Source organism: Dipodomys spectabilis, unplaced genomic scaffold (genome assembly GCF_019054845.1).
Source record: "Dipodomys spectabilis isolate Male_0828 unplaced genomic scaffold, ASM1905484v1 ptg000108l, whole genome shotgun sequence".
Classification (NCBI taxonomy): Eukaryota; Metazoa; Chordata; class Mammalia; order Rodentia; family Heteromyidae; genus Dipodomys; species Dipodomys spectabilis.
This window is the reverse complement of record NW_024870785.1, coordinates 11,327,681-11,350,176: the sequence shown is the minus strand read 5'-3', so window position 1 is coordinate 11,350,176 and position 22,496 is coordinate 11,327,681. Positions and strand designations below refer to the sequence as shown.

General features: G+C 40.7%; 1 protein-coding gene across 4 annotated transcripts in view; it reads left to right on the top strand.

Annotated features, from left to right (window-relative positions):
- Fam214a (family with sequence similarity 214 member A) overlaps window positions 1-22,496 on the top strand; it is a 72,422-nt gene that overhangs the window by 23,356 nt on the left and 26,570 nt on the right. For 3 of the 4 annotated variants that reach the window (XM_042687450.1, XM_042687452.1, XM_042687453.1), the window contains exon 3: window positions 21,488-21,672. In XM_042687450.1, coding sequence (XP_042543384.1) covers window positions 21,488-21,672 — 185 coding nt within the window. Of the gene's footprint in view, window positions 1-7,803; window positions 7,971-21,487; window positions 21,673-22,496 lie in introns of those variants that run through there. The other variant, XM_042687449.1, reaches the window with a different exon arrangement.

The following is a 22,496-nucleotide window of genomic DNA, read 5'->3' as shown; positions in this document are numbered from 1 at the left end:
GCGTTCATGCTTAATACTATTTCATAATTGTCTTCTTCCTCTAAATGGGTCACTTTTGTACAGTAACTTGTTTTCATTAGTCATCTTGTCTTAGTAGGACACAGTTGTGTTTAAATACAGACAATGTAAATGCAATGTGAATGTAGACAGCCCCGGCTGTGTTTTTTTTTTTTGAAGGTATTTTGTCTAATCATGTATAATTTTTATGAACCTTTGGAAAATCAATGGATCAATGGTATGAAATATGTGTTGTGATGTAATATAAAACAAAATTTCCCATTTTATTTCAGAAATATTCAATTTCTGAAAGTCTTTCCCTAGATACACATATTTTGGCAAAAAATTCAAAATTATCTGAAGGCTTATGAGCGGTTCCTTTATATAGTTATTTGCCTAAATATGACATGATAATTTTAGTATTATTTGTGTGTGTGTGTGTGTGTGTGTGTGTGCGCTGGTACTGGGGATTAAATTCAGGGCCAAGGCTTTCCCTTAGTTTTTTCATTCAAGGCTGGTTCTCCACCACTTTAGCCATAGCTCCATGTCTGGCCTTGGTGGTTAATCAGAGTTAAGAGGTTCGTGGATTGAGATGTACAAGACTTATGTCGAAAAACGAAGTTTTCAGCTTTGGTTGTGGGGTGGGGGGAAGAGATGGGAAGGGATGATAAAGGGAAACAAAGGAGGAGGCAACATTGCTTGATAAGAAATGTACTCATTACCTTGCCCTTGTAATTGTAACCCCTCTGTACGGTATTTTCACAATAAAAGAAAAAAAAAGAGGTTCATAGATTTTCCTGCCAGGGCTGGCTTGTAACTGGGATTCTCAGCCTCCCAAATAGCTAAGATTACAGGTGTGAGCCACAGGTACCTGGCTGACTCAACAATTTTAGAACTTATAGTTAGATTTAGTAAAACTAGATATTTGCACTGAAGGCTTCCTTGGGGAAGCGCTTAGTTTCTGAGGCCCCTACTGATTTTCCCCTCTAGATGGTTCAGCTAAAACCAGCTTGGTTTAAAATATTAGAATCAATTGAAGTATTTAGATATCTGATAAGTACTTTATAAATTGGAATCCCTTTGAAAATGGAGAGGTGTTTTGTTTTGTATTTAGATACCTGATAAGTACTTTATAAATTGGAATCCCTTTGAAAATGGAGAGGTGTTTTGTTTTTGCCTGTCTTGGGGCTTGGACTCAGGGTCTGGGCACTGTCCCTGAGCTTCTTTTTGCTCAAGGCTAGAATTCTACCACTTGAGCCACAGCACCACTTCTGGTTTTTTCTGTGTATGTGGTACTGAGGAATGGAACCCAGGGCTTCACGCATGCTAGGCAAGCCACATTCCCAGCCCGAGAAACTTTTTTTTCTGGTCCTGGGGCTTGAATTTAGGGCCTGGGCATTGTCCTTGAGCTTCTTTTGCTCAAGACTACCACTCTACCACTTGAGCTGTATTCCCAGCCCAAGAAACTCTTATATTTATAGGATCTATACATTCTGAATCTTTAGGGCTCTCTAAACATCTGTGTGTCTAGAAGAAAGTGTTACTACTAGTAAAGGAGGGCTTATATAGAATTTGTTGTGGCAGCCTGTGAAATATGTAAATTTTGGCCACTAATACCATTACTCCCCTGCATATTGGGGTTTGAATCTAGGGCCTGTGTTTGTTAGGCAGACACTTGATCACTTGAGCCACACTTCCAGCCCTTCATTTGGTAATATCACTCTCTTAAAACTATTTTCTCCAACTCCGAAGTCCATATTAAACCTGAGAATGTTAAACCTATGGCTTGCTTAATAACTACTAAAGCCTTGTGGGTGAGTGCCTTCCCAGCATTAAAGAAATGGAAGCAGGAGGATCATGAGTTTGAGACCTGCCTGGACTGGCCACCACCTTACCTCACAATGTATATTTATGTGACTTATGTGTTTGTTGGTTAAAATTGGGATAATGTAGTCATTTAACACCTTTTTTTTACAATAACATACCATAGAAAAATGGCAGTGCCAGCCAGGCACTCATTAAATTCATGAGCAGTCAATGGCTATTTTTATTTTCTTCAAACTTGGAAAATTTAGGGAGTTAAGAGGATGCTACTAATAACAGTGGATTTTATTCAGAGAAAAACGAATTTATTTTTTAGATGTTCAAAGTTTAGGATGCTACGGCTAGCCAAAAAAATGCAGTCATTTTCCTTGGAAACAAGTTTATAATGAAAATCTTAAATTAAAATATACAAACAGTATTAAAATCTTTGGAGACTTAATAATCCTGTTTTCTTTTTTCTCCTTTTGGCAATACTGGAGTTTGAATTAACAGTCTTAAGCTTACTAGGCAGGTTCCTCTACCACTTGAGCTATGACCTCAGTCCTGCTTGAGTTCTTTTGAAAGCTACATGAAGTTGATTGAGTCTGTAGAACTGTTCACCTTATCAGATTTCTGCTGACATTTGCCAAAATTTAAAAATGTAGATCTGTCATTTGTATAACCACCTGCTGTGTGTGTGTGTGTGTGTGTGTGTGTGTGTGTGTGTGTGTGTGTGTAAGAGCGAGGGAAAGAGAAAGAATGTGTGTGTGTGTTGGTGTTGTTTTATTGGGGATTGAATCCAGGGCAAGACAAGCACTCTACCACCACAACCACACTCCTCAGACGTACCTGCCTCTATTAATAGAGCTAATGACATATATCAGTGATAAGTAGTTGTACAAAAGACAGAATTTGCAATTATACTTGGTGTATGTGATTTTAAACCAGGTAATCCACTAGCTGTTAATTTCTATGACTCAGTTCTTCATCTTCCAAATATTATTCCACAAATTTGTAATTATCAAAGGAGGCATAAATGTAGGACCTGGGGCCGGGAAGGTGGCTCGGTAGAGTGCTTGCCTTGCATGCGTGAGGCTCTGGGTTCGACTCTTCGGCACCACAAAAGCGTAAAGAAGCCAGAAGTGGTGCTGTAGCTCAAGTGGTAGAGTGCTAGCCTTGAGCTGAAGAGCTGAGGGACAGAGCCCAGGCCCTGTGATCAGACCCCACAACTGACCAAAAAAAAAAAATAAATGTAGGACCCATCATCTCTATGGAAAAACTTCTGGTAAAACATTTTTTTTTTACTGGTGCTGGACTTGAATTCAGGGCCTTGGTGCTGTCTCTAAGCTTTTGTGCTCAAGGCTAGTACTCTACCTACCGCTTGAGCTACAGCTCCACGTTAGGCTTTTTTGGTAGACAATTAGAGATAAGAGTCTCACAGACTTTCCTGCCCGGGTTGGCTTTTAACCCTGATCCTCAGATCCCAGCCTCTACCAGTGCCCAGCAGACATCAGTTTATTAAATTAATAAAGTCATGGTTGGTTAGCTTAAGGTTGTCATGAACAGAGCACTCTTTATAATAGAAGGATATTAACAACATTAAGATAGATGAGTAGGAGTGGATCCATGTGTACTTTGACACATTTTATATAATATATGGTGATATGAATTTATAAAGATTAGGTATTAGAAGATATTAAACTGAATTCCTATTCATGATCTTGTTGCTTATTAAATGTAACTAATGTGTATGAGGACATTATTAGTGTTTGTGCAGTAGCTTAGATTATAAATGACTCCTATTCTAGCTCATTTTAAACAATGTAGTAGAGATGATGCCAAAAAGCAGGCTAGAACATTTTCTTCTCTCCAGGATCTTAGCTTTGTAAACAGGCTCTGAAGGCACTACTCCTTGAACTAATTTAGGTCATCATAACCCAAAATCTTTTCAGAGATGGGAACACTAATTAGGTCTCATAGGTGCTTTTTAATATTTTGGTATTAAGAATGTGTTTTAGCTCTTCAAAACACAGTATTTTAGGGCCTGTTCTTCGGCTGCTTGGCTTATTTGTACCTTGTCCAGATAAAAACATCACTGAGTAATCATCTCAGAAATATGATGGTTAGAATCTGCATGTGGTAGAAATTAGTGTAATTTATGGCTTAGTGTATTCCTGTTCTGTCTTAATTTTTTTTTTTCATTTTAAAATTGTTCTTGCCAGTTGCCGGTGGCTCATGCCTGTAATCATAGCTACTCAGGAGGCTGAGGATCACCATTCAAAGCCAGCACAGACAGGAAAGTCTATCAGAAAACTGGAAGTGGCACTGTGGCTCAAAGTGATAGAGCACTGGCCTTGAGCTGAAGAGCTCAGGGACAGTGCCCAAGCCCCAAGTTCAAGCTCCACGACCAACTGAAAAAAAAATTGTTCTTATTAAGTCATTGTATGAAGGGGTTATAATTCCTTAAGTTAGGTTATGAATGCAATGCTTTTTGAAAGTTAGCTGCTGGTGGCTCCCTCTTGCAATCCTAGTAACTCAAGAGACTAAGATCACGGTTCCAGGGCCAGACAGAAAAGATCGCCAGACTCTTATCTTCAAAGTAACTAGTAAGACCCAGGACCAGAAGCAAGACTAGAACTGACTTTTACTTTCTGGTTAAGTTTCCCTTTCTGTTTTCTTTAGTGTCTCTGGATTAAGTTGTGAAGTAGTTGGTTTTTTTCTTGTGTGTGTGTCTGTGTGTGCATGTGTGTGGGTACATCAGTCCTGGGCACTGTCCATGAGCTTTTGTACTCTAGGCTAGCATTCTACCACCTGAGCCACAGCCCTATTTTCAGCTTATGGGTAGTTATTTGAAGATAAGTCTCTCATGACTTTCCTGCCTGACCTGACTTCAAACTGTGATCTTCAGATTGCAGCCTCCTGTGTAGTTCCTGTGTAAGCCACCAGTGCTTGGCTGATATCAGCCTTTAATTTAAAAATTTAAGAAAAACTCAGCATCAATGGGCTCATACTTGTAATCCCACCTATTCAGGAGACTGAGACTTGAGGATCAATGTTCAAAACCAGCATGGACAAAAAGTTTAAGAGACTCACACCTAGTTAATCAGCAAAATGACAAACTAGAAATGTGGCTCAAGTGGCAGAGCACCAGACATGGGCAACAAAAAGCTGAGCAGAAATCTGATACCCTGAGATCAAGTGCTAGTCCAGCACAAAAGCAAAACAAACAGGCAGGGGCAAGCATGGCTTCAAGAGCTAGAATGCCAGCCTAGCAAGCACTAAGCTCTGAGTTCAAACCCTAGTACTGCCCCCCCCCCCATAAAAAAAGTTTAAGGATTATAACTAAAATCAAAACTACTGGATGATGAAAATCAAAACAACTGGATGATGATGATGATGATGATGATGTTTGAGACAGTGTCTCACTGTATGGAGAAGTCTGGCCTTAAACTCACCATTTAGTAAATAAACTGGGCTGGGAAGGTGGCTCAGTGGTAGAGCCGCTTGCCTTGCATGCATGAGGCCCTGGGTTCAATTCCTCAGCACCACATAAGCAGAAAAAAAAGCCAGAAGTGGTGCTGTGGCTCACGTGGTAGAGTGCTAGCCTTGAGCTGAAGAGCTGAGGGACAGTGCCCAGGCCCAGAGTTCAGGCCCATGGCTAGACCAAAAAAATAAAATAAAATAAAATAAAGCTTAGAGTTGGTTGTTTTCCTTATTTGAGCAGTAAAAATAATTACTTACCTCTCTTCTCTCCTATATTTGTGAAACCAAATTAAATAATGTATAGGATATAAATAGTACTAGGTAAGTAATTAGGTAAACTGGGTACTGCTGCTTTAAAAACTCTTACAAGGTGATAAGACTGGTAGAGCCAGTCATGTAAATATTCAGTGTTCTTAAAGACAAGGACTAAGGAAAATGCATAAGGAGCATGAAATGAATCTTTTTTTTGGTTGTGGGGCCTGAACTCTGGGCCTGGGCGCTGTCCCTCAGCTCTTCAGCTCAAGGCTAGCACTCTACCATGTGAGCCACAGCACCACTTCCAGATTTTTTCTGCTTATGTGGTGCTGAGGAATCGAACCCAGGGCCTCATGCATGCAAGGCAAGTGCTCTACCACTGAGCCACCTTCCCAACCTGAGATGAATCTTGAATTGGGGAAGGTTTTACAAATGAAGAAACTGGAGCTCATGGTGGTTTAGAAATTTTATATGTGGTCCCACTATTAAAAATGGCAGCTTCATGTTTTGAACTGTTTGGCTTGACACCAAAAACTTTGCTGTTCCTTAGATGCTATTCTTTGAGTACCCATCTAGCTTACAGGCAGAAACACCCCTCCATTTTGTGCTTTCTCAAAGGGGTTTAGGGGTTTTCCCTTTGGCTGATTGTGGAGTCAGTGATCAGATTTTTCAAGTAATAATGAGATTGAACTCTTCCAGGTTGTATTTATTTGTGTTCAAGTAGAAGCCCAGGAATTCTAGAAACTTTGGCTAATTGTGGAGTCAGAGATCCGACTCTGTGTGTGTGTGTGTGTGTGTGTGTGTGTGTGTGTGCGTGCGTGTGTGCACATACACACGTCAGCACTGAAGTTTGAACTGAAGAGTCTCCTGCTCTCACTTGGCTTTTTCCGCTCTAGGCTGGTGCTCAACCACTTGAGCCACAGCTTCAGTTGCAGTGGTCAGATTCCTGAAGTAATAATGAGATTGAACTCTTTCAGGTTGTATTTACTTGTGTACTGCAGGAGCCCAGGGATTCTAGAAGCTTCTTGAGAGGTAGTAATCTTGTAGATTCTGGGGTTGTTATGAAACTGTAATGCTGTTTGTGGCTGGTCGTTTAAAAATAGTCTCATGGTCCTCGTGGGGTGCTCCAGTAGCCAGAATTTCCATCATGTCGCCCCTCCCCCGTCCTGGACACTCCAGATAAACAAAGATCTCAGTAATAAACAGCGTATGTCTGCTGCAGCCTTGGCCTGCTCCCACAGCCCTGTCCTGTACAGAAGTCATGGCTCTACTGCTCACAGTGCATTCTGTTGGAAGACTGCAAATAAAAGGCCCCATCATTTCAAAGTTTAAAACCCACTATCTCCATGGAGGGTAGTGTTCACAGGGAATACTTCTGAAATGAGAGATATTTCTAATTCTTTGTGCCCATTCATCCCCCTCTACCTGTGTAGACTCTTCTAACAACTTTCTGAACTGAGGAGGGATTTCTGTTGTTAGTGATTGTGGAGATCCTGTACTGGAACGCTGAAGTCAGTACTTGAAACCTGAAAAAAATATATATGCCTTTATATCCCCAGGTGATTTTCAGATAAAGAAAAGTAAATGAATTTAGGCTTAATGTCATGTTCATATAGTTGAGACATTTCAAGGCGTACCTAGTTGTCTTGTTCTGGGAGGGCTTACGGAGTAACAGATTATTTTTCTTTTTTGAGTCTGTTTACCCTGTCTCACCTTGAAGAGGGAGTAGCTCAGGCCCTATCCCATTTTAAATGTTTCTTTGGTTGTGCTTTTTAGGAAATTGTGATTTTTTTTTTTTTTTGGTTTTTATCCACAGCTATAGGTTTATTCTGATTGTTCTCAGTGTTTGTGTTTCCACCTTTTTAGGGGTGGGGAGGGAGTTTTCCTTGAAAGGAAGAACCCCATTGACTTGAAATGTGAATAAACTGATTCCCTTCACTCTCCCTTCTTTGTCCTCAGTGTTAGGTGAAACACTGAGAGAAATAAAATATCCCAGGCATTGCCATCTTCTGAAAAAAGAAAAAACGAATTGGCATTTTCGGGGCTACAGCAGGGCCACGTTGTCATTGTCAGCCTCCTGTTCTTTCAAGTTGCCTGCACACAGCTGAGTTGGGCAGAGGAGCAAAGAAAGCAGGACAGCGCTGCCAAGTAGGCAGGAAGCCGGAGTGGACCGGCGCGCAGGGGCCGAGCCCCTCGGTCCAATCAGCGGAGAGTGCTGTTGCTATGTGCTCCCTACTCTGCTGCCTTTGTGAAAGCCACCGCCAGCCCGGGGAGGGGGACTGGGACCCGACGCCCCGCGTTCTGCTCCCACCCCTGCCGACATCTGGATCCCTCAGTGCCTGACAGTGTGGTTACTGACAGCGGCAGGCAACTTCTTTTACACCAGGATTCCAGTATGGTTTTCAGTGGGAACAAAGGGCTTCGCAGAGAAGGTGTGTAATGAAGTGCTTTTAACGGCTTTATTTTGAAGCTTCCAGTTTTCTAGTGGCTGTTTACCCAGGGTGGTGCCTGCTTCGCATGGATGATTTTTTTTTTTTTAAGTAAACTGGTCTTAAGAATATGATCTCACTGTGGAGGAAAGAAAAAAAACATTGGGTGTAGGGGAGCCGTGTTTGGCTTCATCTGGCCTTGTTTCCTTTGAACAGCATTGCCTAAAAGATTATTAAAATGCTAATCTGAACAATGAGTAGGAAGAAAAGAAATCAAATACAATGTGTTGGCTTTAATAGGGGGGAAAATGTGATAGGAATGAAAATACCGGGAAGCCACTGAGTTTGCCAGAAGTATTAGCTGTATATAGGGGCAGAGATGTTTTTAAAATCAAAGCTGCTAAGAATGCTCTTAAAATAAGGTATATATTTTTAATTGAATTAATTATTTCTGAATTTGACAGATTGATTGGTACATTGTAGTTGAGTGTATTTTTGACGTAAAGAGAAGATGCTACTTGAGATTGTGCAATTTCTCAGTTATTTAGATAAAAGACAGTAATGTAATTTAACACCAAATTCAGTATAATGCCTGATAAATGTCCATCTAGAAAACTAGACAGCAAAGCTAGACAGCAAAGCATTTTGAAGACAATTTACTGCAAATGGTTAAGGTAGTTTTTTAAAATCAAAGTCAGTCTTCTAAATAAAATAATTCCATATCTGACTTAGTTAATACTACAAATACATTACAATTTTATTTAAACCATACTAATTGAATACTTCAGCAGAATATGGGTTGCAGTATAGTCGTGTGAGATCTGGAAAAAACTGGTTTGCCTAACAGATTATATAAAAGTTAAAGAAACAAGATTGGGTCTTTCTTTTTTTTCTTGTATTTTCTCAAATTTTATGCAATTAGAGTTTATATAATGAATTTCAATAATGACTCTTTTAAACTAATTGAAGCCAAGCAGGCTAATTAGCATATTGTCCATCATTTTTCACTAACGCCCAGTTTTTCTTTTAGTTACTGGTTGTTTAAGTTTGTTTTAATTTTTTTAAATTCACTCTGTCTTAGGTCAAGTAGGAAAGTATAAATTTAAAGTTGCTACTAGAGTTTTACTAGTTACTGGTACCAATGTTTTGTTTTGGAACAGGATTGGTTTTGTTATGTTGTTAGAAATTCTTAGCACTCAGTGTTAGCATTTTTGATAAGGGATTTCTTTTTAAACAACTCAAATCCATGTTTTGTGCCCTATACTGTCTGTTTTCAACAATATATACAGTACTTGTGTTAAAGAAAAACTTGGCAGGTGTGGTGCCCACACCTGTAATCCTAACACTTGGGAAGCTGAGAGGTAAGCATAGTTGAATTCAAGGCTAGCTTGAGCTACTTAGCATGATCCTTTCTCAAGGAAAAAAAATAGAAAAGACAAAGTCATCAGTGCAAATTTATAAAATAGCCTTTAGTGTTGTTTCATGCAGACCTGTATATTGCTGAACTTTACATAAAAGATTGACATTTCTTTTCTAAAAATTTGAGAGAAGGCATAATAAAAATTATAGCAAGATCAAGTTACATTGTTGAAGTCTTCATTGCTAGAAGGGGAGCTGTGCTTTGTAAGGTGTGGGAACTTGAGTGGAAGGTGGGAAAGGGAGGAAGGACTATACAGAGAGGACCTAAGTATGTTAGATATGACTCCAGGCTGGGTGTGATAGCACATGGCTGTAGTTGGAGGCCAGCCTGGGCTACATAGGAAGACCTTGACTCAAAAAGCACTTAACCATATGAGGTCAGTCTAGTCATTTTTATTTTTAAGTTCATAGTTACTAATTTTATTTTCTAATTATAGGATCACAAAAAACAAAGTTTGGGGCTGAGAAGGTGGCTCAGTGGTAGAGTGCTTGCCTTGCATGCATGAGGCCCTGGATTCAGTTCCCCAGCACCACATAAGCAAAAAGAAAAAAAAGCCAGAAGTGGCACTGTGGCTGAAGTGGTAGAGCGCTAGCCTTGAGCTGAAGAGCTGAGGGACAGCACCCAGGCCCAGAGTTCAGGCCCACGACCGGACCCAAAAACAAAAAAACAAAAACAAAAAAAGTTTTTCTTCAATTAGCTTGCTACCCTTTTCCCTTTGGTTTATTCAGAAGAATCAATAGACCCTCCAAGAGCAGACTGTTTTCATTCATAGTCTGCAAAAGATGGAGGCACATGAAACTGGCAAGAAAGTTGAGTGTGCTGTTGTGTCACACAAAGGCTATGTCATTGTATCCAGAAGGAATATTCTTGGCAGAAACCCAGACTTTATTCCTGGGCTCAGTGTCTAAAGATGTTTTGTATAATGGAGCGTCTGAAAATTCCTGTTCAGCATAACAATCTCAGGGTAATTGAAGTGTATAAACTGGCCAATTATGATAGCTTTGCTGGCATATTACAACCCTTTATTTGACAGTAGAATTTTCATTGTCTTTTACTGTGTTAGACCTGTAAACTGGCTTTATATTTTTGTGCTTGTGGAGAAATACTTTGGCTCTCAAACACAATGATTTCTTTTGTCTTTCTTTTTCTTTTTGGTGGCTTGATAAAACAAATAAAAGTGCTAGTATTTACCAGATACAGTGATAAATTATAACTGATATGCAAAATGGTTTTACTTTAAAATTAATAGGGGACTGGGAAGGTGGCTCAGTGGTAGAGTGCTTGCCTTGCACCCATGATTCCTCAGTACCACATAAGCAGAAAAAACCAGAAGTGGCGCTGTGGCTCAAGTGGTAGAGCACTCACCTTGATCTGAAGAGCTGAGATACAGTGCCCAGGCCCAAAGTTCAGCCCCACGACCAACAAAAAAAAAATAAATAAATAAATTTAATTAAATAAAATTAATAGGGTATGATCTAAATACTCCTTTTCATTTACAGTTTTTAAATTCTGTTCTCTGTGTGTGTGTGTGTGTGTGTGTGTGTGTGTGTGTGTGTGTGTGTGTGTTTTGTTGGAAGTTGAACTTAGGACCTTGTACATGCTAGGCAAGCACTTTATCATTGAGCCATAACCCCAGCCTCAGTTTCTAAATTCTATTATTATTTTAAACTTCAGTATGGGAAGATGCAATAATCTCAGTTTTTCTTTTTTTCTAGGTCTATATCTACATTGCAGGTATTATCACAAATGTTTATTTCCTCAAGTGTTTAAATGTACACCTTAAATGCCATTTGACAAGAGGGCTCTCTAACTTTTCCATGTGGGAGTTCTATTACTTACCCATAGCTTGGATCTAAGAAAGATTTACTTTTCATAGTCAGCTGGGCAGGGGATGCCTGGTTTTAATTGAGGGGCAATTTTTTTGTCCCCCACCCCACTATTATAGTCACATAAACCCCTGATTTTTCCTTTGGGACAGATGTCTCATTATGTTGCTGGACTCAAGTGACCCTTCCACCTCAGCCCCCACAATTAGGCTGGGACTGCAGGTGCCTACCAGTCCACAATGCTATTGTCAAGCCTTGTCACATATCAGTATTGCTGTGACATAAACTTTATTACTTTCACAAGGATCTTTAGATGTCACTATCTAAAAATCAAAGGCTTGAGTTAAAAATATAGCTGTTTGTGATATTAATTGGATCTTATTATATAATCTCTTGTCATGAAACCTTGTTATAAAAGTGGCAGCATGAAGACTATTAATTGAGAATTTGGAAAATTATTATTGTTTTGTTCTTTCCTCACTAGGCTCCTCAACTTTACTCCTCTAAAGATTTCTGAACATCAAAGGAAATAAATGAGAAAGCTTATTAATGATAAGCACAGTGAAAGTAAAATTAGACATTATAAGAAATAATCAAAATGAGATATTTAAAAAATGATGCTTCCTCCTCATATAGTTAGGCCTCTGGTTTTTCTATAATCTTCTTATAATTCGCTTCATGAGAGGGAAACCATGTCAGTTATATGTGTCCCTATTGTTTGACTTGCACTGCTAAATATGCAGCATTAACATTTGAGTCAGGCATGGTGGTACATGCCTTTAATTGCAGTACTTGGGAGCTGAGGCAGTAGGAGCATGAGTTTAATCCCAGCCTGAGCTACATTGTGAGATCTTGTCTTTAAATAAATAAATAAGCTACTATTTTTTCTTAATATTTTGAAGTTATTTTGTTGAGGCTCAAAATTTGAATATTTTGTCTGTATTTTGTTGTGTAGGTATGGAGTAATCAGGCATGCTTTCAATTCTCTGGGTTTTGTTCCTGAGTTTTCTTTTGAGTTCCTCAGTTAGGATTGAGCTAAGATTAACCCTTAATGGCCACCCGTTTTATTGACAAGGAATAACCAGTTATCTGGCAGCCAGAAATTAAATATCATCACAGATCATGAATATGATTGTTTTAGAGTATAAAAACTAGCTGGGTGGGCTGGGAAGGTGGCTCAGTGGTAGAGTGCTTGCCTTGCATGCATGAGGCCCTGGGTTCAATTCCTCAGCACCACATAAGCAGAAAAAGCTGGAGGTAGCGCTGTGGCTCAAGTGGTAGAGCACTAGCCTTGAGCTGAAGAGCTGAGGGACAGTGCCCAGGCCCAGAGTTCAGGCCCCATGACCAGCAAAAAAAAAAAAACTAGCTGGGTGTTAGTAGTTCACACCTGTAATCCTAGCTACTCAGGAGGCTGAGATCTGAGAATTGTGGTTTGAAGCCAGCCCAAGCAGAAAAGTCCCTGAGAGACTTTTTTTTTGGCTCCGCCGTGGGGCTTGAACTCTGGGCCTGGGCACTATCCCTTAGCTCTTCAGCTCAAGGCAAGAGCTCTACCACTTAAGCCACAACGCCACTTCCAGCTTTTTTCTGCTTATATGGTGCTGAGGAATAGAACCTAGGGCCTCATGCATGCCAACTTCCCAGCCCTCCCTCCCCCGCAGACTTTTTTTTTGTCAGTCATAGGTCTTGAACTCTGGGCCTGGGCCCTGTCCCTCAGCTCTTCAGCTCAAGGCTAGTGCTCTACCACTTACCACAGCGCCACTTCTGGTTTTCTGGTGGTTTATTGGAGATAAGAGTCTTAAGGACTTTCCTGCCTGCCCCAGCTGGCTTTGAACCTCGATCCTCAGATCTCAGCCTTTTTAGTAGCTAGGATTACAGGCATGAGTCATATATTTTATGACTTAAATTTAGGTCAAGAAATTTTGTTAAAATAATTTGATCTTAAGAGGCTAAAGGCATTAATTTTAAAGACTTGAGTATTAAAACAGACTGGGCAAAGCATTAACATATATTTGCAAGCAAAGCATCATGCATACGTTGTGAACATAGGTGCTGTTTTTTAGCTTCAAAGGCAATGGTAAAAATGAGCCTGTATGCATTCCATAAATTAGTACTCTTGCAGACTAGATTGTCCTGATGACTATCCAGAATTCCCGTACTGACTTCTGTATTTTGGGTAGGCATCTGACAACCTGACATAAAAACACCAGCCTGGAATGCAGTGCTCAGTTGTAGACTCAGCTTAGAAGAGACCTAAAAGACATTTCCTTTGGCCAGAGGCTAACATCTGGAATCCCTTCCAGAAATCATTCTGCTCTAGAAATGACAGACCCACCTATTTCCATCTTTGTTTAAGAGACTCAAGCTGAACTGATCTTACTGTGTGCACTTAAGTTTCTAAACTCTTAATTAAAAACATATTTGACTTCCATCATCTTTTTATTTTTCCAGGAGTTTTAGGTTTCACACATACAAACACTCAGTGGAAAGTATGAACGTTGAAAATACTCAAGTAAGATTCGGGCATGTGGGCGAGGGAAGGAGGTTGAAAGGACAAAGTGTATTTTGGGGGGTGGGGCCAGCCTATGTTATAACCATATTCCCACAAAGTAAAAATGGACCACTAAATTAGGTTAAGCTTAAGGATAATTTTGGAAAGTTATATGCCAGTTATCTGGACTAATAAACCTGGGAGCAAATCTAAACAGCACTAGAATAGCAGATTGTTGCTTTTTTAACACAGAGTATTCCTTTGAGCATACTGCTAAATCTAGAACTTGTGGCTTGGGGAGACAGGACTGCTTTTCTCTGTGACAATATTTTTTATCTCCTGGTCCCAGAGTTCCCTCTGCCTGGGGGTGTGTAGGGATAATGCCATGCAATCAGGAATGTTCCCACAAAAAGACTAAAAGTGAAAAGGACAGTATTTTCTGCTTGGGAAGTTTCAGGCCCTGATACCATGATGAATTACACCTGATACTTTACACTGAGCAGTGAGAAATGAAATTAAATAGGGTCAGTGCAGGTAAGAACCAATGAATAAAATCTGTGCCTGGACATCTGTGATGCATGACTAAAAGCATAGTTCTGGCAGCCTAAACTTAATGCAGGCAAAACAAAAGATGCCAGTAAATTTCCAGAAGAATAATGAATAGTTATATTTCTCACATTTTTTTTGGGGGGGGGGGAGGGTTGGTCGTGGGCCTGGGCGCTGTCCCTCAGCTCTTCAGCTCAAGGCTAGCGCTTTACCACTTGAGCCACAGCACTACTTCCGGCTTGTTTTTTCTGCTTATGTGGTGCTGAGGAATTGAACCCAGGGCCTCATGCATGCAAGGCAAGAACTCTACCACTGAGCCACCTTCCGAGCCCTCACATTTTTAAATATTGTGTCTTCTGGAACTTTTCTCTGATGTCCAGGATTCGGTTCCACCTAATTATTCCCATAGCACTTTGATGGACCCTGATTTCCTTTATGGATTGAACTAGGACCTCCTGTGTGCTAGCTAGCCAACTGCATTCTCTACCATGTAGTCCCAGTCCCAGCCCCAGACCTGCTAGCCAGCCTTTCAACTTACTTAGAATTTAGTTTTCTTCTGTCTCTCTTTCTCTTTCTTTCTTCCTTCCTTCCTTCCTTCCTTCCTTCCTTCCTTCCTTCCTTCCTTCCTTCCTTCCTTCCTTCCTTCCTTCCTTTCTTTCTTTCTTCCTTTCTTTCTTTCTTTCTTTCTTTCTTTCTCTCTTTCCTTCCTTTCTTCCTTCCTTTCTTTTTTTTTTTCTTTTTTGATCTGGTCAGGGGGCCTGAACTCTGGCCTGGGCGCTGTCCTTCAGCTTTTCAGCTCAAGGCTAGCGCTCTACCACTTGAGCCACAGCGCCACTTCCGGCTTTTTTCTTTTTGCTTATGTGGTGCTGAGGAATTGAACCCAGGGCCTCATGCATGCAAGGCAAGCGCTCTACCACTGAGCCACCCTCTCAGCCCCTGTTTGTATTTTTTTGCTTTGTGGTTTTCTGTTTTCTGTTTGTTTGTTTGTTTTTTTGTCTGTCAGTACTGGGGCTTGAACTCAGGCTCTGGGCTCTGTTCCTTCACTTAATTGCTCACTGTCATTAGAGCTACAACTCCACTTCTGGCTTTTTTCTGGCTAATTGAAAATAAGTGTGTCAGACTTTCCTGCCTGGGCCTCACACTTGCAAGGCAAGCACTCTACCACTGAGCCACCTTCCCAGCCCCCCTTCCTTCCTTCCTTCCTTCCTTCCTTCCTTCCTTCCTTCCTTCCTTCCTTCCTTCCTTCCTTCCTTCCTTCCTTCCTTCCTTCCTTCCTTCCTTCCTTCCTTCCTTCCTTCCTTTCTTTTTTTGTTGATCTTGGGGCTTGAACTCTGGGCCTGGGCACTGTCCCTCAGATCTTCAGTTCAAGGCTAGTGTTCTAGCAGTTGAGCTACAACACCACTTCCGGTTTTCTGGTGGTTTATTGGAGATAAGTGTTTCACGGATTTTCCTTCCGGGGCTGGCTTTAAACCACAATCCTCAAATCTCAGCCTCCTTAGTAGCTAGGATGATAGGCATGAGCCACCAGCGGCCGGCTTAATTTTCTTTTTTGAGCTTTAATGTTTTGAGTGTTGTGATGTGTTGGATCTATAATCCCTTTAAAGACAGTTGAGTCCCCAAAATGTCAGTGATCCATTTGAACATAAAATTCAGGAAGTACTCTCTCCCTTTTTGATCTTTGATTAATTTAGATGTTCAGCTCTTGTGCTATAGATTTTGAGTGATTGTCTAAAGCACTTCCATTATTTTAAGACAAATATTTCTTTGTGCAATTATATTGGTAAAATAGAAAAGCAGCTATTAAAGTATGAAATCCAGGAGAATAATAAACAATTATTTGGAAAGATAATAGCAGCCTTTTTATTTGCTTAGCCTAGAAGTAAGCTGAAAGTAAGGAAACCAAACAGGATGAGCTTTCATTCATTCAAGTGCTGCTATTTGTGACAACTACTAAGCTGGGCAGCAGTTAAGACAGGTGGTCTTGTTTTCAAAGGATTTCAAGTGAAATTTATTTTGATTCTTCTAGATTTTTTTTTTTTTGTCAGTCATGGGGCTTGAACTCTGGGCCTTGGCACTGTCTGTCAGCTGTTCAGCTCAAGGCTAGCACTCTACCACTTGACCACAGTACCACTTCCAGCTTTTTCTGTGTATGTGGTGCTGAGGAATCGAACCCAGGGCCTCATGTATGCAAGGGAAGCACCCTACCACTGAGCCACCTTCCCAGCCCCATCAATCCCTTTTTGTGTTGGTAATCTAAGTTGTAGAATTTAAACCAGATTAGCAAGTTTTTCTTCTAAGCAGATTTTGGAATAATACAGCAGTAAATACTTGCTTGATCATAATAGCTACGCTCAGTTGACAATAATTCTAATTGTGTGTGAATTGGACTAACTAAAATCAGTTTAATCTGGTTCTAGGAAATACTCTATTCTTGACTGCCTGAAGTTGAGGATAATGGCCATAGTCATCTAATAAAACATTAATTAAAAGCATTACTTTAGTATTAAATCCTACTGCTTGCTCATTATCTTTAACAAAGGACACTGCCTTTGACAGTTACCAACCAGGAACTGGTTGGAGGAAACAAATTTAAATAAAGTTGTTCCTGTTCTCACCAGTTTTCTAGTAAGTTGCTATCTTTTTTTTTTTTTTTTTTTTGTCAGCCCTGGGGCTTGAACTCAGGGCCTGGGCTCTATCCCTGAGCTTCTCTATGCTCAAGGCTAATACTCTACCACTTGAGCCACAGTGCCACTTCTGGCATTTTCTGTTTATGTGGTACTGAGGAATCAAACTCAGGGCTTCATGCATGCTAGGCAAGCACTCTACCACTAAGCCATATTCCTAGCCCTATAAGTTGCTGTCTTTTACCACAGCCACTTACTATAATTTTCCACCGTAAATAATTGATCTGTTTACCTTTGCCTAAAACTTGATGAATGAATTCACTTGAACAAATGAGTGATTGTCAGGAGGTATGAACTGCTTCCACTAGTTGACTCTTCTGAAGGAAACTGTAGTTTTTCTTCTGGCTTCTATTATTTCTTCCAGAAAACTTCTAATTTCTCACCCCCTTTTGAAAAAAGGCAGTTTTCCATTTTTGTGAAACATGGTCTCTACCCTTATATCATTGCTCCTTCAAACAATAGGTTTTTTGGGGGGATTAAAGGGGATACCTTTTTTTTTTAATTAACATACATTAGCCAAAGAAGTGAGGATTTTACTGTATCATTTTTATTCATGTATACAATGTATTCCAACAAACTCCTCTACCTCTAAAGTGATAGCTGGGCTTCTCTTGAGCTGATGTTAAGGAGGTCCATGGGTAGGGAGCCAAAGACCCCTATAGCATTGTATTTTGGCTCTTGTCCTATTCACACAGACTGAATATGTGTAGCTTCCAGCTTAGTACATTTTGGTGGTGTTTTCCAAAGCTATCAACCATTGCAGCCTCATGCTAGTCTAACATAATGTTTTCATGCATCAAAAATGAACAAGAAAAAAATGGAGAGACAAAGGATGAACAAATGCAGCAATAGTACTCACTAAACACTATGCTGAAAATGAACTAAACAACTTGTGGGTGAGAATGGGAGGGAGAAACTGGGAGAGAGCAAAGGAAGGGTGACCCTGATTCATGTAACTGTAACTTCTTTGTGTACATCACTTTTACAATAACATTTAAAAAAAAAAGTGAACAAGGGAAAGTTCTTTCTAAACATTTTGCTAACATTTTGTTATTAAATACCTTTTAAATGAAATTTATGGTGAAAGCAAAAGTGTAATAAAATAAAAGCCTGGGACTAAGAAGGTGGCTCAGTGGTAGAGTGTTTGCCTTCCATGCTTGAGGCCCTGAGTTTGATTCCTCAGCACCACATAAGCAGAAAAAGCCTGAAGTGGCACTGTGGCTCAAGTGGTAGAGTGCTAGCCTTGAGCTGAAGAACTGAGGGACAGCGCCCAGGCCCAGAGTTCAGACCCTACGACTGGACCCCCCCCCCCAAAAAAAAAAAGCCTGTTTCTTATTATGAAATGGCCTGTAGTATCACAAACAATAGCATTTGATCCAATATTTATGTAGCTATTGCATCCTTTTTTGCATTACCTAGAATACTTATGTGATAGTTATGAATAATTACTAGATAACTACTATCATCTGTAAACTACCAGTATAAAGGCTTGAACTTTTAAACCCTTGATTTTGTTTAGCTTGCTTGGCTGACAGTCATGTACCTGAGCCATACCTCTAGACCAGATTTTTGCAGGTTATTTTGGAATCACAAGGACTTTTCTTCCTTAGCTGGATTCAAACCTCCATCCTCCAGCTCTCAGTCTCCTAGGTAGGTAGCATTATAGATGTGAGCCACCAGTTCCTGGAAACCTCTCTAGACTTTATTTTAAAAATCTCATTTAAATATTTTACACTTGGACTGCAAAGTCTCACTGCTGTAGCATAGGAGTTTGTTTAGCTTACTTTCTTGGAGGAGATAATGATCAAAGTCACCAAACTATAATCAAATGTTATGTTATTTTAAAGTGCTTTTCATGAAAGTTAAGCTGTAAACACTTTGTACTTGGTAACTCCCAGTGTATAAGTAAACCAGTCCCTGTCTGGCAATTTGGATATACCAGTATGATAATAGCAAGTCATCATAGAATGCTAGTCATCAGTCAAACACCTTTCCCCACCATTCCCTGCCCCCTTTTGGTGCCCTTCCTTGTGCCCATCCCATGTGTACTTTGCCTGGAAGTTTTCTATAGTTCTCTCAGTAACAGGAATACTCAAGTGTTCTTTTAGGCTACTACATTGAGAGCAGTGGTGTTTAAAAAGTTTTACAAGATGGCCAGGCACCATTGGCTCAGGCCTGTAATCCTAGCTACTCAGGAGGCTGAGATCTGAGGATTGCGGTTCAAAGCCAGCCTGGGCAGGAAAGTCTGTGAGACACTTATTTCCAATTAACCACCAGAAAACTGGAAGTGGTGCTGTGTCTCAAGTGGTAGAGCTCTTACCTTGAGCAGAAGAGCTGAGGCCCAGAGTTCAAGCCTCACTACTCGCCCCCCCCCCCCAAAAAAAAAATAGTTTTATAAAATGCCAGCAGGTTAGGGGTACTGCTCAGTGTGTTTCCTGTATAAGGCCCTAGATTGAATTGCTAACCTTTTTTTTTTTGCCAGTCCTGGGACATGAACTCTGGGCCTGGTCATTGTCCCTCAGGTCTTCAGCTCAAGGCTAGCACTCTACCACTTGAGCCACAGCACCACTTCCAGCTTTTTCTGCTTATGTGGTGCTAAGGAATCGAACTCAGGGCCTCATGCATGCAAGGCAAGCACTCTACTACTGAGCCACCTTCCCAGCCCTGAATTGTTAACATTTTTTAGCCAGGCTTTGGTACTGTGTGTTTGGGGGAAGGCATATACCCAGTAGTGCTCTCCTCACGTCACAAGCCTGCAGATGTCACCAGGGAATGATGAGGAAGGGGGTGAGCAGCCAAGTGTACGCTGTAGTAGGTAGGTTCTGGATTTGGATTTAAAAGAATGATAGACTCAGGGCTGGAAAGGTAGCTAGTGGTAGAGTGCTCACCTTGAGCTGAAGAGCTCAGAGTCAGTGCACAGGACCAGAGTTCATGCCCCATAACCGACAAAAAAGGAATGATAGACTCTCTTACAAAGCGAACTTTACATTTTAAAAGGCTGCCTAACTATCCAAAAATTGTGGTATCTATACACCATGGAATATTATGTAGCTATTAGAAAGGACAAAATAATGGCATTTGCAGGGAAATGGATGGAGCTAGAAGAAATCATGTTGAGCGAGGTAAGCCAAGTACAAAGAGACAAACGGCACATGGTCTCCCTGATAAGTGGATGTTAAAACCAAAATGTAAAGTGATAAGACAAAATTAACAAGACTTAAGAAACAAAGGACTTCCACTCATCTGGTCAAATCACTACTAAATAACTCCATGCGGCTGATCACATATATGGTACATATGTGCACACTGGAGGGAAACCAGGAGGACAACGCAGAACTAGAGGGAATCAGGGAAAAACATACAACAACGGGACCCATCAGCTGCATTGGACATTGACCAAAATGAACTAAGCAACAAAATGGCAGCAATGGGAGGGAGGGAACAAGTGGGAAAGAGGGAACAGCTGGTGTTATGCAAAACACAAGAAATGTACATATCACCCAATGTGGAAGAAATAACTGTATAGCAAAGCTTATAGAACTCAAATGTTATAGACCATGATAGACAATTTGCCCCATGAAAGTTAGAATGTGTTTGTGACTTTAACTAAGGATCACTATTGTACAATACTGTGAAATTTGGGAAATTATGTGACCACTTAATCACAATAAAAATTTTGAAAAAAAAAGACTGCCTAACTATATTGACAACTGTAAACTACATATTAACGTAAGATTTAAAAATATAGGGCTGGGGCTGGGAAGGTGGCTCAGTGGTAGAGCGCTTGCCTTGCATGCTCAAGGCCCTGGGTTCGATTCCTCAGCACCATATAAGCAAAAAGAAAAAAGCCGGAAGTGGCGCTGTGGCTCAAGTGGTAGAGTGCTAGCCTTGAGCTGAAGAGCTGAGGGACAGAGCCCAGTCCCAGAGTTCAGGCCCCACGACCGGACCCAAAAAAAAAAAAAAAATAGGGCTGGGAATGTGGCTTAGTGGTAGCTTGCTTGCCTTACATGCATAAAGCCTTGGGTTCCAGTCCTCAGTACCATATACACAGAAAAAGCCATCGGTGGCCCTGTGGCTCAAGTGGTAGAGTGCTAGCCTTGAGCAAAAGAAGTCCAGGGACAGTGTCTAGGCCCGGAGTTCAAACCCCAGGACTGACAAAAAACAAAATAAAACAAACAAAAAAACACAAAGTACTTTTTGAGATAGATTGTGTAAATCAATCAATCTATATCAATTTTGACAGGGTCTTTTTTTCTCTATCTGATGGGATCTCTCTCACTGTCTGTCTGGCAACATCTCTTTCTCTTTCGCTCAGGCTGATATGGAACTCACTAGCCTTCCTTAGCCTCCCAAGTACTGGGATTATAAGCATGTGCCATCATGCTCATCCAAATGAGTTCTCATTAAGAGTACTTTAAGAATGGTGTGTAGTTCAGTGACGGAGACCTTCCTAGTGCCTGTAGAGTCCTGGGTTCAATCCCTAGCACTGAAAAAAAACATTCATTAAAGTGGTGAATAGGTTGACTGCAAACATAGTTTTCTTTTTTAAATTTCAGATACCCTGGATGAATATTTTGAATACGATGCTGAAGAGTTCTTGGTCTCTCTGGCCTTGCTAATAACTGAAGGACGAACGCCTGAATGTTCTGTAAAAGGTCGAACGGAAAGTTTCCACTGCCCTCCTGCACAGTCTTGTTACCCAGTAACCACCAAACATGAATGCAATGACAAGCTGGCCCAGGTGAGAAGCATGTGGTGAATGCTTTTTCTGTCTTTTATGTAAACTAGTTTAAATTCTGCCATGATTTTATTAAAAATTGGCTCTTAAACAAGAGCATTATGGGTAGCTCTGCTGATCATTGGGAAAGGAGGGTAGTCAATTTCAAATCTACCCTTTCAGTATTTCTAAATTGGACTGTCTTCATTGCTGTGGTTTGGTTTTCTTTGTTTTGGTGGTGAGGTTTGAGTGCTCTCTCTGCGTTCTTTTGTTCAAGGCTAGCATCTACTACCACTTTGAGCCACAGTGTGACTTCTGTTTTTTCTAGTGGTTAATTGGAGATAAAGAGAGTCTCATGGATTTTCTTGCCTGGGCTGGCTTTGAACCACTATCCTCAGATCTTACTCTCTTTAGTAGTAAGGATTACAGGAGTGAGCCACTGGCACCCAGCTTCAGTTTGTCTTGCTGGTTATTTTGGAGATGGGATCTCTTGGACTTTTCTTTTAGAACTTTTCTTCTTAGAAAAGTTCTTGCCTTCAAGCTGTAATCCTCCAGACCCTTGAGTAGGTAAGATTACAGGTTGGAGCTTCTGGCACCCAGTCTGCTTTAAAGTTACTAGTTTCTGAAATACGGTCCAAGATTTTAAACTTAAAAATCGTACCTAAGCTGGGTGCCAATGGCTCATATCTGATCTGAAGATCCTGATTTGAGGCCAGCCTAGGCAAGAAAGTCTGTGAGATTCCAGTTAAGCATCGAAAAAGCCCAAAGTGGAGCTATGGCTCGAGGCACTAGCCTCGAGAGAAAAACTCAAGGACAGCACCCAGGCCCTGAGTTTAAGCCCCCAGGAC